Source organism: Hirundo rustica, chromosome 4 (assembly GCF_015227805.2).
Source record: "Hirundo rustica isolate bHirRus1 chromosome 4, bHirRus1.pri.v3, whole genome shotgun sequence".
NCBI classification, from domain to species: domain Eukaryota; kingdom Metazoa; phylum Chordata; class Aves; order Passeriformes; family Hirundinidae; genus Hirundo; species Hirundo rustica.
In genome coordinates, this window is record NC_053453.1 from 13271820 (window position 1) to 13291560 (window position 19741).

The 19741-nt window shown below is 40.3% G+C and overlaps 1 protein-coding gene and 1 long non-coding RNA gene across 4 annotated transcripts in view; one reads left to right on the forward strand and one right to left on the reverse strand.

Annotated features, from left to right (window-relative positions):
- Window positions 1-6427, reverse strand: part of ATXN7L1 (ataxin 7 like 1) — a 111958-nt gene extending 105531 nt beyond the window's left edge. For 2 of the 3 annotated variants that reach the window (XM_040061900.2, XM_040061901.2), the window contains exons 1-2: window positions 6244-6427; window positions 5678-5746 (exon numbers count right to left, since the gene is read on the reverse strand). In XM_040061900.2, the coding sequence (XP_039917834.1) occupies window positions 5678-5746; window positions 6244-6358 (184 nt within the window). In that variant the 5' untranslated portion in view covers window positions 6359-6427. Of the gene's footprint in view, window positions 1-5677; window positions 5874-6243 lie in introns of those variants that run through there. The other variant, XM_040061902.2, reaches the window with a different exon arrangement.
- Window positions 6428-6964: 537 nt separating this feature from the next.
- Window positions 6965-18350, forward strand: LOC120752113 (uncharacterized). The gene is made up of 3 exons (XR_005700599.2): window positions 6965-7141; window positions 13721-13813; window positions 17019-18350. It is a non-coding gene; the product is annotated as an uncharacterized LOC120752113 (long non-coding RNA).
- The last annotated feature ends 1391 nt before the right edge of the window (window positions 18351-19741 follow it).

Sequence of the window (19741 nt, forward strand, 5' to 3'; positions counted from 1 at the left end):
AATGGTTCAGCTCTTGTGTAGTCTCTTTCTAACACACAGAAATCTCTATTTCATCTATAAGCTATTAACTACATACAGAAGCAGATAAAACAAGAAGACACACACATGTATTTATATCTAAACCAAAATTAGATACACAAAGTCATTTACTTTCTTTAGTGACAGCAGGGCTTGGGGTACCCTCTAGTAAACACATAAATTTCCCTCTTTCTCAAGTCTAGTTATAAATTACAACTAGGAGAAGGAATGTCAGAGACAGATCCTTAGTGACAGTGCTGGCAGTTGACAGGGAATCACACATGGTTTTCCCCCACATAATCAAAAAAAGGTGCCTTAAACAACAGGAGATCTAACCACTCCTGAACAACTGTTGCACAAATAATGCACTTCATCAAGATATGTGCACCTAACAAAACGAGATTTTTTTATGAAGTCATATACAGTACAACAGTTTTAGATACATATTCAATAACATCAAAATCTTGATTCAAAACACAGAATGTCTGATCAGAGAGCCTTATCATTACTCCACTTCTTTTATCCAGTGTGTGGGATGAAGAACTAAAGGACAGGTTTCAGAAAATAACTATGTAACTATGAAGATAAACTACAATTCTGACTAAATTTTCTGGGCGCTATCATACATAATGTTTCATTCTTCCTCTGTCATCATTCCTTGAAACACATTAAATGAGGTGACAGCCATAACCAGGAGACATGCCACCCCCTTGCAGAAGCTGTCCATATAAAAAAAATGAAAAAATCAGAGCCAGATATCATATACAGAGCTGATCAGTCACTTACACACCAGAATGCACACCAGAATTCAATCCCACTGTCATTTCTCATACTAAACAAAGACCCCATGGGGACCTCTGCTTACTGCTCTTATTGCCAGCATAAAGATAAGAATGGGTAAGAAAGTTTCTCCTGAAAATAGCCACAGTTTTGTGCCCTGCCAGTTCTCAGTTCTTTCACTCATCAAGCACCACAGAATATTACATGTGTTTAAGAATCAATACCTCTGGAAGACTGTATTAGCTTACAGAGAAGAGACAGAAAATTATACAACATTCAACCCTCTCTTTTGCCCACTGCAAAACCAAAACCAACCCCAAATCACCATCATGGTGGTCTAAATTCAATAACCTCACTTCTTTCTTTTGAAGTCTGCATTTAAAACCTCGTTATAATTTTCTTTTCCTCTCAGCCCTTTCTAACATTCCCTACTACCACAAAAAGGTGGAAGATGAAGGTGGTGAGTAAAACAAGAATGTTTCTACTCTTTTTTGTTTAGTATGTTTTTAAAGGAGACAAACAGCACCACAGGCAAACCACTAGTAAACAAAAAAATAAATAATAATTAAAGTTAACTCCAATCTCTATGCTTACATTAACCAGCTGGTTTTGCTTTCTCTTCTTTCACAATCTCCCCATAATAATTTTAGTTCTCTTCCTCTTGCTTTTCATAAAGTAGAATGTTGTACGTCACATCCTTTTTCCCCATATAGAGGTGTTCCCTACCACCTAACCTCCTTAACTTCTTATTTTTCCAAGATGAATAATAAAATCATCAAGGTATTTTTCTGAAGAATCAAAAAGATACTGAAAGCAAAACTAATAAGCATCCCTTTAATTTTGTTCTTATGTTGCCAAAGGATTTATCAAAAAACTTTCCATCAGATATTTGTGTGGGAAGTCAAAATAGGAAAAAATATATCGTAAGCAATTATTCAGTAGATCTAAAACTCCAGTTTGCATGTGTAATCATAAAGTAAAATGGTCAAGTTTGGGATGGAAAAATAAAAATCTCTTAAAATCATAAAAACAATTAGAAATTTTTACATAACATTCTGAACATCTAACAGTAATGAATTAACATGGTGTCTTAGGGTAACTTTATGATGCTTGAAAGGATGATATTGAAAGGATTATATAAGAAAAAATACACACATCATCAGACTAAAACTTCAATAATACAAACCCACTAAACTGGGAAACTGAAGTTGACTGTGACACCAAGTACCCGGACACAGACCTAAATGCCATAGGTCATACTGAACTCTGCTGTAATTCACAAAGACACACAGGATATCTTTTGCTCCTTTACGGTCTATGTCTACCAACAAATACTCACAGCACTCAATGCTTGCATGTTACTAAACCAATTTTTAATACAAGTTCTGTACGTAAACCAAGAAAATCCTATTCTTCCATTATTTTCTCAAATATTGTATAAAGTAAAACACAAGCCTCCAAAATTAATCTATAATCATTTACAGGTTATGGCTGATAATAACGGAACACTGTACCTGCCTCAGGCACACAGTCACTGTGATGTTTTACAGAACACAATCTCTCAAATACAGACTCTTTTACTATGCCCGCTATCTGCAAGAAAATCTTCAATTCTTCAAATATGCCATTCAACCTTTTAAAATTCGACATAAATTCTAAATGCTGCTCTAATTCTGATAACCTCTCTTTCAGCTAAGCCGGTTGCTTGGTAGTGATTTGTCAGATAAGTTACACAATACTGTTTCTGTTTCCTGATTAGATAAGCAGATAAGTTGGGGTTTTTTTTCTGGCACAAACATTTATGTATAAAATTTTTCATTTTCTGTGAACACTTGGAACTTTGTAATCCCCTCTCCACAAATCCACATGCCAGTAAAAGTCAACCATGGACAGACTGCATTTGCTATAGGCAAACTCAGAGTTAAGTGTCAGCATGCAAAAAGCAATTCTGTCTAGAAAACTGAACAAACGTTCAGGAAATTTCTCTCCCTCTATGCTGCCTACATATACATTGCAGAATAAAGGGAAGCACTGAGCACTACTTCTGTGTCTTTACTTTTACCCTTAATATGGGGCACGGGGTCACATGGCCTCGGCGCATCTTTTGCATTACAGAAGTGAACAGCACAGTCAGACTGTGACCCCTCTGCCCAGGGTTGCAAGTATCAACCCCTTGGGCAGGCAGAGACTTGGCAGGCAGCGTTCCTACCCGCACCTCCAGGAAATGCTGCCTCCCACATCCCCTCCTGGGCCAAAGCGAGGAAGAAGAGCGGCCCACCACTCTAAACACACATGGTACACAACCAGAAAGGAGGCAGCAAAGCAGGGTTCAAGCTAACTGGAACCACTTTTTGCCACCTAATACCATTGTTTTTCTACAAAATCAAAGTGAAATACCTTGTCATGGTCTGAAGATGAACATATTCCCTCTCTTTAGATGCCACCATGCTCTGCATACAGTTTCACTCATCTAAAAAGCCTTCTTGCTAAAATACTTACAAAGGAATGGCTGCATAAACCATAAACACATCAACTAAAGATGATGAAGTACAAACAAATATGAAAAGAAGTAAGCGCAGAGAGATCATGTTTTACACTACCTTTATCAAACAGGACAGTAATTTTTGATACTTAAAATCCTGTCTGTCGCCCCTGGTTACTTGATACAAGCAGGTTACAAGTAACATTTGATTTTTCTAAGACACCACTTACAATCTCCGGGCACCACAGATGCCATTAAAAAGCCCTACTCAAGTTGGTAAGCTTGTAAAAAAGAGGAGTTGGGTTTTGTATTCAGACCTACCATAACCACAACCCTCATCTATGACCAAAGCAGGCAAAAAAAAGTGCAACATGTCATACAACACATGAGCAAGGTCAGAGTAAAAGCACAAGCATTTCTGCAAATACATGAGAAATGTTTCTTGTAGACCAATCTAACTCTTGAAAATTTTCCCCACCTTTGTTAGTAAGGACTGTGAGGCCCAAGGAAGATTTACAGTGGGTGTTCAGACACACAGATGGGTGTGGTGAAAACACCTGTATTAACAGACTGCCTAAGTGAATATAGTGAAATATTTCAATACATACTAATTTATTCAAACTTCATGGAAGAATCTAACACAAGTTACTACTTGAAAGCAATAACATCCCTAAGGCTTTTTATTTTCTAAATATAACAGCCAATTTTGGGGTTTTTTTTCATGGTATTATGACATAAGTACTATAAAAGCCAGTAAGCGCTTCACACCTGTCATGATCATAATGTCAGCAATGACATTACGCTTTGTTTGGAAGTAATTTTTCTGGAGAGTGAGTTAAAATAGAACTCCTTTGATGGAATCTCTGACCCCCCCCAAACAAGACTAGAACTGATAATTTAAACTGAATCTTTCTAGGAAACAATTTGCATATTATGTATAACTAAGGAGTAGAGACGCCTCAATCTTTATGTCCCAAGCTTATAACAGGAATTTGTGTTCAAGGACCTCTGTGCACAAAACATTTTATGAAGGACCTACATCTCAAGTAACAAAATTTTTGTTCAATTATTTTTGAATCGACATTACTGAAAGATGTACAGAGCCCTGAATCTTTTAACTATAAATAACTACATGAAAATCCCAGTTCTGCTGCTAACTTATCTTTGGGCTGACAAAATAGAGAAGTTCAGGCACGTTAAGAATCAAGATAGGAACACAATCCAGCTTGGCATCTCTGTAAAGATCTTTCAAAGAGGAAGTTTTAGGGTATTTTAAATAACTTTAATGCGTACTCTATGCAATTTTATAGTTTATCACACAAATCTACATTACTCATTAATTCATTCTTTTTTTCAAGAGCTTGTTTAGAAAACATAAGATTCCTTTGAGCTGCCAAGATGCTCAAAATCGAACGCACGTGTAATGACAACTGTAATGTAATGAGAAACTTAACATCACTTCAGAATACATATTATGACATTACAGGTAATAGCAGGATTTCTCTCAGCATGAGTAAGTCACGCCGAAGTTTCACTATGATGGGATCGTTCATTATGAACTGACTTCCCAAGAAATATTTCCCAAGATAGAGACATTGCATACGTAAAGCGCTTTCTTTAACGAAACAGAAACAAACACAAAGCTACTTGAAAAAGCATCCTGAACCATTTCACTAGTTGCATTAGGTATTACCTCAGCATGATGTTAATGACACACTTCACAAACAAAATGTTTCTCCTCTCACAGCTGACAGAGCTGTGACAGGCCTGGCATATTGGCAAATACCACTAACCTGGAATTTGCCTGCTTACACTGATGATACCAGAAGAACTTATGGCCCAAACGACTAATTTTATTTGGTTTTGCATAATACGCATAGGTTAGTGTAACCTAAGACAATGTTTGATGCTGGCTGTTCAGTTGACTGTAGGTCACACTCAGCAGCGCAAACGAAGAATAAAATGCGATTTGAGCTAAAAGTGAAAGATTGTAACAAACCCTTTCTCACTGCAAGGGAAAACATCTCCACTATGTTGCTAATAATAATATAACGTTTAAAGTTTATATGCTTATCTTCCCGCGAGCAACTGGAACGTTGCACCAAGGGACAGGGTCCACAAAAAAATCCAATATGGCCACTGATGTGCAGTTGTCTTCTGCCTCAAAACTGTCTTATCTTTTACCACGCCTGTCAGTTACATGTATACACCTGTTATACTCGTACTTCAAAAGAAGTTGACACAGTGACAGTCATCTGCATGTATCCAACCCTGAAACGCTCTTCACGGCAGAGAAATCCATACGCTATCAGACCACCCTGTCAAGGCCAAACCATAGTCATTCACAACCACCAAGAAACAGACAGGTAGAGAGGTGTGCCAGCACTACCCACTTACCTTCTTTATTAAGCCTCATAACCTCCCTGCTTTTTCCACCCTCCTTTCCAGTCTCTTCCAGATCTACACCTGCAGAAGAGAAGCAGAGTCAGGAAGCGCCGAGGGCCCCGAGGTGTGCATTTATTGTTCGGCGAGGGGAGGAGGAGAGGTGAGGAGGTGAGCAGTGTTTCTATTTGCAACAGCGAAAGCACAATGGTCGGAGCATCTGCCAGGGAGCGGAACCGCCGGGCCCCCCGCGGCAGCACCCTCGCCCCCCCCTCCCCGCCCGCGGCATCCTCCGGCCCCTCCGCGCATCCTCCCCCTCGCCCCCTTCCCCCACCGCGGCGCCGGCCCAGCGCCGCGGGGCAGCGGCACGGCAGGGGCGGCGCGGCGTGCGCCTCCCGCACACATGGCACGGGGGCTCGGCCGAGCGTCAGCTGAGCGCCCGGGGGGGCGGCACCTCCCGGCCCCGGCTGGAGGAGGGAGGGGAGCGGAGGGGGGGGTGGGGGGGCGGCCCGGCCGGACCCCGGCCCCGCTCCGGGGGGAGCGGCGTGCGGAGCCGGACCGCGGCCGGTCCCTGCCCTTACTGTGCGGGGGGGCGGCGCCGTGCGCGTGCGGGGGGGCGGCCTCCCGCACCCAGGCGGCCCAGGGCTGGCCCAGGAACGCCTCGGGACTGGGCACGGGCCGCTCCAGGGCCGCCATGGCGCCGCGCCTGCTCCTGCCTCCTTGTTGCTTTTCCCGTTTCCTTCGGCGGCGGCGGCGGCGAGCGAGCGAGCGAGACACGGGATTCGAGAACGCCGCACGTCATCCTCGGGACGTTCCGCCGCCCACACGGGGGTAGTGTCAGCCCCTGCTCCCTATCAGATCGGGCTCCCCGCCGCACAGCGCGCATGCCCGCGCCCCCCGCGCCTGCGCCCCGCGCCGCCGGCACCGGGCCCGCGCCCGCCCCGAGGGGCGCCGGAGCCGCTCGGCCCCCGCGCTGCCCTCCGGCACCGGCCCGGCCCGGCGGAGCGGAGCGGGGCCGGCGGCCGAGGAGCCCCGCCGGGAAGGCGCAGCCGCCGGCCGTGCGCGCCTCTGGGCTGCGCGCTCCGCGTCTCGCAGCGCCCCGCAGTAAGTCCCTGAGACGGGCTCTCGCTAACTGCGGCACGGCCCCTCCGCGCCCCAGCGCGGCCGCGAACCGGAGCCGGAGAGCGGGGTTGGGACTCCCCCGCTCCCCTCCTTCCAGCTGCGCTCCTGTGGATCACCTCTAGCCTCGACCACAGCCATTTTGTTGTCCAAATACTGCCTGATCTGTAGTAGGCTTCGTCTGTTTGCAAATGGGATTTTTCTCGTTTTGATGTTCTAGGTTACGGTACAGCAGGTCTGAAGTCGCAGGTCCGGCTACTCTCAAATAATACCGAGGTTTTAATCTCGCTCTACATGACCTATGGGACGTACACGCTTTTAATTTAGGACAGTGTCATTTTTGCTTATTTCACGATTGAGGTAAGAATAGACAATAACAGTGAAATTTTTTATACTCAGTATACCTGCTCTGGATTAGGAGTTTCAGCATAAGCCTGTTGCTTCAGCTCACGCCTCCTAAGCCAAAAATAAAGGTTCCCAGTGAAGGACTTGATTTCATTTAAGAAGCCTCACGTATCCCTCACATAGTGTCTTTCATACAGCTCTGCAGCCCCATTAGGGGTGGTGATGACTGAAGTTAAGGGTTCAACACTTTTCAGAGTGGTGATGTGAACTTTGCGTGGTCCCATCCGCCTCCTGCGTCTTTTCCCTGACAGTTGTTCTCTTCTTGCTGTTTCAAACCATTGTGAAGCAATACTGAAGTAGAGCATGGAGTTAACGTGGACTCCAAAAAAAAATTAAAAATCAAAACAACCCAAAAAACCCCAAAACATTTCAGGCCTGCTCAAAAGTTGGAGCTTTGGCCAGAGGAGCAGGACAGGAGTTGCTGAAGTCAGCACTGCTGCCTGTCAAAAGGCGTATGGTGCTGCAGTCTAGAATGGATTTAAGTAAATTTCCCAGAACTTCATTAAGACTAAGTTCTTTACAGTGCTAAAATAGATAAAGATTTGGGGCAAAGGACAGACGCTCTTTGCCTTATGTACACTGTCAACACACTCCACGTCTTCCAAAATGTAGCTGGAATATACAATTCCTATCCCTAATATCCAGAGGTGAGCCTGAAAATTTTAATTCCATATGGCCTAGCCAGAGTGCCTCCAGTCAAGTAAACAATAGCTATAAGAAACTTCAGTAACATCAAAGAAGCAGAAAGCTCACCAAAATACTCTTCAAATAAAAACAGGCAATCACATCAGGCTTGTTAGTAACCATCATGAAGCAGACATAGGATGAATGACCTTTCATAAACTACATGTGGAATTTAAAGAGGCAGGAATGGTAGCTGAGATGTAATACAAAGCCCTGGCGTGATCTATTCAGGAATATGATGTGCAGTTCTATCCACCAGTTTAAATTAATCTTCCTATAGAGAGGGAAAAAAAAAAAAAAAAAAAAAACTGTGGAAAGGGTTATGAGAAAGATCAGAGGAATTAAGATTCTATCATTTGAGAAGAGTTTTACTTAGTCTAATAAAATTCAGCTGGTAGTGAATATGTTTGATGTTTTTAATTATAAGGACACATAATCATCAATGAAAAAGAAAAAGAATAGACATAAATTTCTTTTGTTGAGGTTGAAAACTCTGCCCAGTATACTGAAAAAACTGTTTTGTTGGGAATAACAAGATGGAATTCCTTAGAAGGAATGATAAATGACATGAGCTTATAGTCAACCATGTTTGACACTTGTGTTCAAATTCTCTGCAAGACAATTGAGCAAATGTCTTGACAGTGGCCAAATAGTCTCATAATTAGAGAAGTTAAACTGCTCAGCTTATACCATAGCACTGGTGTGGTTACCCAAGATGTGTATCTGGAGAGAAGATACAGAAGAAGGGCATGTGAGCACCCAGGAAATCCCCATCAATGAAAACCAGCATTAGATTTCAGGGGAGTATGGGTGGCCAAATGTCTAACTAATATTAAACACTACCACAGGATACACAAGTAGTAAAGTAATTCCTAACCATACAACTGCAGGGAAAAAAAAAAAAAAAAAAAAAAAAAAAAAAAAAAAAAAAAAAAAAAAAAAAAAAAAAAAAAAGGTAAAGTATTTAATACAAGCTGCTTCAAACCAAGGGAAAAAAATAAAAATAAAAAAGTGAAGAAACTTTCCTGCTTTTAACACATGGCCCTGATCTACATCCTGCTTACCATGACACACCGCAGAGCTACAGTCCAGGTTCTTAACAGAAACAGACCATATGAAGGAAAATTAGCATAAAATCAAAGATTCAAGATGTACCAATTCCTTCCTAAAAAGAAACAATCCAGTGACTTACAGTTTAAGAGAAAGTTTTGCAAAGCCCTTCCCAAGGAATTTCTTCTCCCTACCATATGTATTCATGAACAGCATTATCATTAAACAAATGGTTCCACAATCAGAATCATAGGATCATTTAAGTTGGAAAAGACCTTTAAGACTGAGTCCAACCACTAACCCTAATTCCATCACTAAAACATGTCCCTAACTGACACATCTACACATATGCTCAGCTTTCCTGTGATCAGCATCTTTTGCTTAAAGAGTGTGAGTTCTGTGTTGATTACATCTATGCTGCCTCTATGATCTGCACCAAGCAGTAGCACGACCCCTGAGCAAACCAGTCGTCAGTTTGTCTCCCTTATCTTGTAGGATGCAATCCTGAAGCCGCAGAAAGGTATCCTCATTCTGCACCAGGACTTCTCCCCAAGAACACCTCTTATTTCACTCCACATTGGTGTCAAATAAACTAATGTATGTTGCATGGACAGCTGTGATTTTGTTCCAGAGCCTTATAGCAAAATAGGAAGAGAGCTGATCTGACATCCCAAAAGTTTTCCTGTTGTTAGGAATATGTGTAATTCTGTCTTGTGAATGTGAACTCGAGCTGCAGCTTTACTGTAGCAAGACCATTCAGATGGTTTTGTCTTCCCTTTTCCTGGCATCTGCTTCCACAAAATTCATAGAAAGACAAATTAAGACTTTCATTCCTCTTTCAGATTTATTTTTATTAATCAGTTGGGCCAAAATTTACATGTGGGGAGAAAAAAAGTGAGGGAAAGTCACAAACGTAGTCACAGAAAACTTATTCCCTTAGAAAATCAGTGAAAAAACCTGCAGATGAAAGTGCAGATTAAACAAACTCTGTTTGGGGGGTTTTGTTTGGTTTTTTGTTGTTGTTTGTTTGTTTGTTTGTGGTTTTGGTTTTGTTTTTTTTTTTCCCCCCACATGCTCATCAATACAGAAATTTAATTCTTCTATGACCTTGAAGAAGTCACTTTGCCTCAGAAAAATAATTAAGTCACTCAGGAAAGGTCCTCCTTTCCCTCCCTGGTCCCCGAGGATTTTTTAATTTCAATTGCCAAGTAGAAGCTTCCTTTTTTTATGTGTTTTTTTAGAATTCAAGGTAATGCAGTCTTGATTTTGCAGCTTCTAAATACTACAGTGATCCAATCATAACATGGGATTTAAAAAGTAAACTATAAGCAAATTATGGCCTTTAATTAATAAATGGCAAAATACAGATAAAACCTCAACTCTAATCTTTTTAATCCATATATCACTGGTCTTTTAATAAGATCTCCAAATGCAAGCTTTTTGCCAAGTATCCAGAAGATAAAAATCCTATCTTCCTGTACCTACTTATTGGAGTTATAGTTAAAGACTTGGGCTTTATAAAAGCACAGTAAAAGTTATGACATTAGAAGAGATCCAAAGCTGCATATCAATCTTTGTCTTATTTGAAGACCAATCCAATATTTTTATATCATTTTCAGGATCTGAATGTGAAGACATGACAAACTAAAACAGCAATTCTCACATGTGGCTATCAGGAACATCGTATGTAGTCACCATGTACAAATAAATAATGACATGATTTAACTTCAACTGCACTGTCATACACTGAGAAAAAATACCATGAGAGTGCTGCGGGTGCATGCATAGTTACAACAACAACGAAATCACGTATACCTGGCAATACGTGCACCAGATGGCTTTAAACTGGCTACAAAAGTATTATAAAAAAACAACTGCATAAGGCCTCAATATCATAACAAGATTATAAACATATGATGCTTGTGACAAAGTCATGACTTAAGCAGTTTGGCAGAGATTCATAAACACTTCCCAGGATCCTGTTTTGCGATGGATTTACCACAATGGTGGTTTTGTCTTATATTACAGAAATTGTTACATAGCAGACCGTTTTATGAACCCAGGTATCTACTTTGTTGGAAATGGAGCAGTAAATGAATCACAAGATTTTCTTACAGATAGTCTGTGATAGAGTTTGCATAAGAAAAGCTCCAGCAAAGGATCTGGCTGTCAGTCCCGGGGGTGCAGATATTTTAATCCTTCAGCATTTTGAGGAGTACAAAACTAACTTGTGTGTTTACTTGTGTGCAAACTATTTTTATGGTGAACTGTTACACTCATGCTGATTTTAAACCTGTAGATTATCTATTTGTAGTCATCTATTTGCAGTCTCTCTTTCCAAAGTGGATAAATGAAGTTCCTATTTAATGCTACAGCAATACCTCTGGTTGCCAGAGAAGTTTGTGTTGAGAAGGTGCAAAATCCACCAAATGGGTCCTGCATTTCTCCATCAAAACGCATTCTGAAACTTTTTTTAATGCAATGTAATGTTCTAGTATGCTATGTGATAATTAAAGTAGCTGAATTAATTAAATAATCTGGATACCTCAAATAAAGTCCTAGATCTAGGTTTCTGCAAAAAGATGTATACAGGATGGCCATTAAAACAACTCAGGTGTTAGCAAGCCAAATGTAGAAGTCACTACGAGCCAGTTTCCCTAGAGCCACTCTGGCCAAAAGTGCAGTCTCTGTACTATTTCTGATCTCTTTGTAATTTCAGAAGGTGTCTCACACACTATGTGAGTACCGTCAAAGCAGACTTGAGCTAGAAAACTGTATTAAATAGACATTTATAGCAAAGAAATCTATTTTTAATGTCCTCTGAAATAACACAAGAAAAAAAAAAAATCTGAATTATGCTTTCGGTTCCATCTTAGCCAAAAAAACTGACACTTAAAAAAGAAACAGTCAGAAAAAATGGAGAACTGAAAAAGAAATTCAGTGAGATACTCTTGTATCCCAACAAAAACGATGTTTCTCAAAAAAGGGTTGCGAATTACTTCACGCAAAACAAAGCAATGCTTGAAACACTAGAGCAGCACTAATCAGATGAAATGGAAAATCTAAAGGGAGATGCACTGTGCAGGTTTATGAACAGACAATACACTATTAGGTAACTTATTACATTGAACTTTCTGAAGTTTAAGGAAAAAAATTATACTGAAATAAGGCTATGAATTAGAGATGGAAATCAACAGTTACTGCACATTTCAAGCCCAAGAGAGTTATGCAAGCACTGTGAAAAGAATTTGCACATCTTTTTGCCCCAGTGCCTAAAAGTTTGTTCTAAACAAATTTTCTCAAGTGTTGGTTGTCACCTAAATGCATTCATCTACTACTGTACTGTCTTTTCCAGAGGATAATTTTTCTTCTCTGCTTTATTACCATTGCTGAAGTATTTCTGATACCAAAGCTGGCAATGATAACTATCAATGTACCATTGCCCATCTTTGTGCAGTGCAGAGAGGTATCCTCACTGAACATGAGGACTTACCAATTGCTTCAGAGAACCAAAACAGTGGTGGTTTTGGTGGTGGTTTGTTGTGTTTTGGTGGTGGTTTGTTTTTTTTGTTTTTTTTTTTTTTGTTTTTTTTTTTTTTTTTTTTTTTTTTAATTTTTTTTTTTTTTTTTTTTTTTTTTTTTTTTTTTCTGCAACAGTTTCATGTTTCAGCCAGGGGCCTCTCAGAATTCAGTTTCTGACCCATCTGAGTTGCCAGTATTTTCTGTCCCTCAAAAACATTCCCCATGTCCTGAGCTCCACCAAACACCTGAACATCCAGTCTTAATGCTATAGTATAACCTGTATGAAACATGGATCTCAAACTCCCTTCTTAAAACACACTACCCTGGTCTAATACTTCATCAGCTGCTCTTGTGGCAAGAACCTGAGGGTTAGACCAGGTCAGAGGAGTGCATTCACTGAAGAAGAGTGAGGACTAATATGGATGTTTTGGAAATAGGAAGACGTAAATGACTGGTCAAAGAGTACTTGCCAGGCTAAAATTCAATTTGCCTGTATTGACAGGTACTCAGGAAAGATCACAGACAATTTGTTTTAAAACATCATCACTGCACGTTTCTTACAGTTTCTTAAAATTGTTAAATATATGCAGCAAATCACTCATGTTATACTTACTAAATATTCATCAGTTTTGTTTGTTGTTTGGTTGTTTTTTTAATTTGAAAGAGTTTTTTTGGTAAATAATAGTAACGATAATATTCTCAAAGGCCATATCCAGATTTTAGAGGAAGGCACTTAACGGTCCAGTTGGAATGGAAAGGAAGAAACTTGTAGGAGTTCCCTGCATTTTTGAAAGACAGAGCAAAATTCTTTAGATTTTAAGATATAAAACCTCTTGGGGATGGAGAAAGTTACCTTGCCTCCATATGAAGTCTGCTTTCAAATAGCGTGCTGCTTTCGTGTGCTTTGCTCTCTCACAATGCCCGTGTGAATAACCAAAACCACAAAACATGAGTCTCCAAAGATCTTCACACATTTCTCGTGAGGTAGGCATAGAAATATTCTTTCATTAAAAATTAAGTTTGCCCTGATGAATAATGTATATTATAACTTTCCATTCACCAGCCATGTTTGCGTGTGTTGGCAGCACACAGCAGCAGGTTCCTGCCTTTCCCTCATTGCATTGTCGCCAATTTTCTCCTGTTCCTTCTCAACACAGTTGCCATATTTGTCCTTTTTGTATCCCTCCTTCTCCCAAACGCTTCCCTTTTCTGAATTTTGTTCCCACTTTTCTGTCACTTTACCCTAACCTTGCGTTGTGTGATTTCATCTCCTGACAGGTTACTCCACTGAAACACCAGTTTGGGGCCTGTTTCTCACTCTCAGCTGCTCTCTCACCACCCTCCCACTTGGGCCCAGCTGCCTCACCAGAGGTAACAACGTCTTTTAATATACACTGCCTTTTTTTATCCCCTACTGTGCAGTTAGAACACTTTCCTCTCCTTTCCCATGTCTCCCTCAGTGGAGGGCGCGTCTCTCCCAGTTCCGAGTCACCACTCTCCGTCCCACCAGTGAGCTGCCTCTTCCATCGCAAAGCTGCTTGGCGTTGCCCTCTTTTCCTCTCTAAACAATTCCTCCTGTCTTGGGGCATGTCCCCTTTCCTTCTCCCCTCCTCTCAGCAGCCAGCTCTCCTCTGCCTCTCCCTGGGAAGCCAGCAGTCCTTCCCAGCCTTTTCCTGGCCCTGGTTGGAGCCCCTTGGCCTCAGTACAGGGGTCTGCCTCTTCTCCCATAATTTTCCACAGGTGCCGTGCCCTGGCTGTCCCCCTCTCGCAGCAGCTCACTGATCCCCCCTGTACACAGGCACTCAGCTCTGGCAGGGCCAGGCGCCATGTGTGAGTGGGCCACGGGGAAGAACCCACAGGCTGCCAGAAGATTTCAGCCTGGGAGGGATGTCCCTCAGTGCCTGGGAGTCACTTGAGTGTCCTTCAGCCTGGCTGTGAAAGTTTGGGGCCAGCCAGAAAAGAGGTTTGAGTGAGAGTCACACCTGCTGCGCTTTCGGTAAGGTCACATTTGGTCCCTAGATCAGTGGAGAGCAGACAGGGCCCAGCCTGCTCACATGGCTCCCCAAGCCCTCTCTGCTTCTAGAAGCTGGCTCCAATCACACCTTGCTCGAGGTTCTGAAATGTTTTGACAGTTGTTATGGTATGTCCTACTTCCAGCTTGTACAGGAAGCAGACATGTTGAAATCACAGAAGAAAGCAAGCCTGTTCATCTTGTATTTCTGGCTGAGGCTGTAAGTGGAGTGCCAGAAATCAATTGTGTCTCATCTATTATACAGGGAATTCTCTTGTAGCTCTTTACATCATTGTGATAATTTTGCAAGCAGCTTTGTCCTAATAAGGTTCCCATTACAACCCAGGAGGGTCAAATCTCTGATTTGAGGAGAGTATCATTTTCTGATAAGCACTGCAAGTTCTGTGATCAGTCAAAATGGATCTTGAAGGCCTTAGCAGGAATTGGGGTATGTGATGTGTTTGATAACTAAATGCACCCCAGGTAAGCTGTGTGTGAGGTTTAAGCATTGACTTAAAAGTATAAACCTCTCATGGGCCACCCTGAACTTCTGTCATCAGACTTCACCTCCTTTTTTACAAAGGCAATGTGGTTGCAGAGACCTGATGTGGATGGACCTCAGTTACAGTCTCACAGATCAAGTGAATTTTTTTATTAAATCCTCCTGTTAATGATAAAAATACACTGTCCTTTGCTATTTTTTGAAAACCTGTGGTTTGATGAGTGTTCCTGAGGCACTATTTCCTTTAAGCAATCCAAGTATAAGCATACTACTAATAATACTTCTGGTTTAAATGGAAACCATAGCTAGTAAAGAAGACAGAAGTTCAGACATCATTAAAAATATCACGTTACTTACGAAGGGTGCATGCTTCTGAAATGCCTATGAACTAAGACTGCAACTTTGCAGGCTCAGATTAAGAGAATCTTTGTACATCTATGGCCATCAAACATTTTAACAGGCTAATAACCTCCAGTGGTACAGATCTGTGCATTGAATTAAATCTTGTTTTGTCGATACTCAGCATGTGACATCTTGTATACACAAAACTTACAAGACTGTTGGAAAGTGAACAATAGTAGTTTGGGGACAAAAATTAACTAAAATTCTTTACAAAAGAATCTTGTAATTCAACTTCTGATGCCGATTTGATTGAAGATTATAAACAGAACTGGCTGTTGTTTCCCAAATCTTTTAATTGACAGATAAAAAAGTGCTTTTTCTTTAGGAGACAGCAGGCATCTGTGGATTCCCTGTCTGTGTTCCATTCTGCCAAATAATATATAACAATAATAATAGGTGATTTGAAAATACTCAAATTTAAACCAGTAAGTAAGCACAAACTTCTCTTTCTCCTTCCTCCTTCTATGGAATTGGAATCTTTTTCTGTATATACTTACAAGATCTTACAATCTTACTGCATTCAAAGTGACATTCAAGCATTCTGTAGTAATCTGATAATACAATGCCTGTATTTCCTTCAGTCCTAAGAAGAGTATTGGCACTTCAGCTACTGGTGACTTCAAAATATTACAATTGTGGCCTGTGATATAGGAAAGCTGGCAAAATGAGAATGCTTTACGTATAGTGGGCTGAAAGGTTTTGCAGTAGTTTATTTATCTAAGCATATATTGACTGTCAGTTCTCTATAAAAAGAGGTGTCTACTCTTCTGTTTACAGGAGAAGTGGAGCCTTTTTTCTGTGCCCTCACACAACATCATAATTAGCACAATTGATACAACTCACTGAAATCTGTTAGTAACATAAGCAGTGGCATTTTATTGAATTTTGTGTTCATGTCACAGTAGAGTTGGGCACTTCTGAATATTTCTAAAGTTGTTTGTAACCAATGAAGCAAAACTTGTGTCATGCTCTTATAAAAATACAGTGTTAGAGGTTGTATGGAAACAGAGTGAGTTTTGGTGGTGACAAACACAGTGCCTTGAAAGACACAATATATAATAGCAGTACAACAGGAATTGAAATTGAGAGATGAGTCTACTTATAGGTGCATAGAGCCATGAATCTGTGTCTTCTGTATTTGTAGAGGGAAAACTTGAAGGACATCTCGGGGTTCTGAAAGTGCTTATATGTGGGTGAATTCCTCCATTTATTCAGGGTTTAACGTTTTTGCGTATGGAAATTTTTATATCAGCTGACAAAACTCCTTCAGTCTGTCTTTGTCAATCTGAATCTTAATGTAACCAACTGTTCTCTTCTGTTCTGTTCTCACACTACATTTGTGGTGTAAGAGTCTAAGAGCATGCTGTGTCAGCCATGGGATTATTGGTCCTAGATTTTGCAAAATTTCCCATGCACATTTTTAAAACAACAGCAGATAATTATGAGAGTTGGCAGATGCCACAGACATAATTGTTTTCAGCAGCTACAATAGATGTTTTAAAAACACTTCCATATTCAAACCTTTAGATAGTTCAGGGCTAGTGAAGTACAATCCTTCCTATTGTCTCCTGCCCTCAGGACGTCCTCTAGGGATAGCAGCCAGCATGACCTCCCTCTTTCTAGCTCCTCATTGCTTTTCACCTGTCTGGCTCACCTTTTAGGTTACTGCTCCAGGTAATTTGCTGGGCTGCCTCTCTGATCTGCTGCCTCTACAGCTGTCTGGACTTCGCAAAGGCCTCAGAAAAATCATGCCTCAGAATAACTACTCCATCAAAATGGAACCATGTCTGGAAAGATGGTTGAATGCGTTAACATTTTATTTCGAAAAGTAACATGGATGAGAAGTTCCACTGGCAACAAAATATTATGTATTAGTATTTAAGGCATGATGATGATGTAACTGTCACTTTCCTTTTCTCCTGTCCTTCTCTCAAACTTGGCCTGACCTGACCTGGGATTAAACAATCAGAAGTGTTGTCACTGTAACATGTTTCTTGTGCTCAAAGATCACGAGCAGGCCTACCTCAGCACACAGCAGAAATGGTTGGAGTGGCAGAAGGTACACATGTGATCTTAACCGATGCATTTATACCCATCACCTGCCTGTAGCACACATGGTTACACATTAGTGAGATTATAAAGTTTTCCATTCTTTTATATTTTTTCACTTCCCTACTCTGTTTACCTAGGCAGCAGGAGTCATCCCAACACTTGTTAGGTGGGAAAAGATACAGAATGTAATACACCTCCTTGTCCCTCAGGAAAGACCTTTGGTAAATTTGGAATGAGCATCTAATTCTCTCCAGGATGCTCTGAATGTAAATTTGGAAAGAGGAATTTCTCCAAATAATTATAGTTTAAGTGCCGAATTCCAAATATATTTATTTTCTTTGCTTTTTTGTTGGCGTGTGTTGCACACATGCTGGAAGAGATTTCTTTTTTGTGGTTGCTATGGTAAAAAGCAGTTCCCAGTCCTTTTACTTAAAATCCATGAACTGCAATTAACTGTTTAATGTTGTAACAGACAACAGCTCTAGTAACACCTTAACAGCTTTGAGCATGATACTCCCATCATCTCAGCAGATGGTGATTTTTGGCATTCTGTGTTTTCAGCTTATTCTTTTCCTTTATAATCCTTGCCATTATATCTTCTGACAAATGCTTCTGGACTAACTTAATTGCAATTTGATTATACTGAGACAGCCCTCAGATCTCAGATCTTTTTGTATTTCTTTTAAAGGTGACCAATATATTAAAAAAAAAAAAAAAAAAAAGTGTATCCCCAGCAACAATTATAAAACCAGTTTTTAAAGTAAGACTCTGTTTCTTCTCATCTGTAACCATAAAAATAATCTTGAAAGATGCTTAGTCTGCCTTAGGAACCCTTCATCTGAACAGAAAAGGAGAAATAAATTATTCTTTTGTGAAGAAGGAGTAACTCAATGTTTGTCAAGAGTCTGAACTAAATAAGTTACCAATTTCAACTAGTTTTATTACAGGGGATTGCACCTTCATTATTATTTCTATAGAGATGGAGACGAAATTCCCCCTGAATTTTGCTCATTGTTTTAAAGATTTGTGACTATATAAATCCTTTTGAAGAGGGAGTTTCAATTAAATTTAGAAAAATATTCAACTTTGCCAAGACATTATCAAGAGCAAGATTGCCTTGTGAAACTGTTATTCAGCTACTCTTCTTTTTTTCTCCCATATAATGTAGTTGTATTCCATATCTAATTTTTTTCACTTAGAAATAAATTCTTTGGATTTAAAATCAGCACTGTTCTCCATTTTGCTCTTTAAAGGGATTATATGTATTTAGCAGGCAGAACACTTCAGATGTTTAATTCTGTAATACAGGACCAAATAAAGTTTTTTTAGTACCTTTAGCAGCAGTATTAGCATTTCTTCTTTTTTTAGGAAAAGAAAACAAGAGGGGAAAAGGCAAAGAATAGTTTCCCCAGAATCATAACAATATAATATTGCAGTTTCAGGTTTTAAAATATGAATGTCTCATTCACAGCTATTTCCTGGCTGAGTCTAGGTTTCTATGATTATTATTTATTCAGTGCTGATAGTGTGCTTGACATTGTGCAAATATAGAAAGAGATATTCATGTGGACTATCTGCCAGGATTTCCTAGCTGTTAGTGGCAGTGTTAGCCTCTTTAAGCAAAAGCTTGAGGCTGTCTTTAAAGCAGAGATGCTTATCCATCCTGCCAACATTCAGCTTCATACATATGACCGTGGGAAACACTGCTCAAATTCACAAGGCTTTGGAAGGATGGACTCAGTGGAGTTTAATTTAATTAGTACAGCAGCAGTGTGTAGTAGATCTAACTAGTCAAACCTTTAAGACTAGTCATGCTAATTTTAAAAGCTGGAAATTTTTTAGGGAAAGGTGACTGGGAAGAATCAATCCTTCTGATTTGATGCCTAAAGAATCATAGAAAGACTGTTTGCCTGAATACCGCATGGTTTGAAATCCTTCTTCTGTGTCTTCTGTGAAATCCATGAACTGTTTTGTAATTTGTTTGTAGGACTTAGTGATGGCTCTGTACTAAATTCACCTGGATAATGATTGTGTCCCTTGAGTTTTTGCTGCCATTTGCAGACTCTTCATTGCCAGAATGACATCTGCCCCTGGCTTTGTCAGAAACAATGTATTCCAAATTGTAGCACTGAAGGCTCTTGTCCAGGACTAGTATTTCAGGTTTGGGACATTCTGCCAGGAAAAAGAAAACAAACCAAAAAACCAACCAACTAACCAACCAACAACAACAACCACAAAACCCAAACAAACAAACAAAAAAACCCCCACCAAAACCCAAAACAACACTAAAACACTTAGTCTCGGTGGGAGGAATGTTTGTCTTTTTATTAGA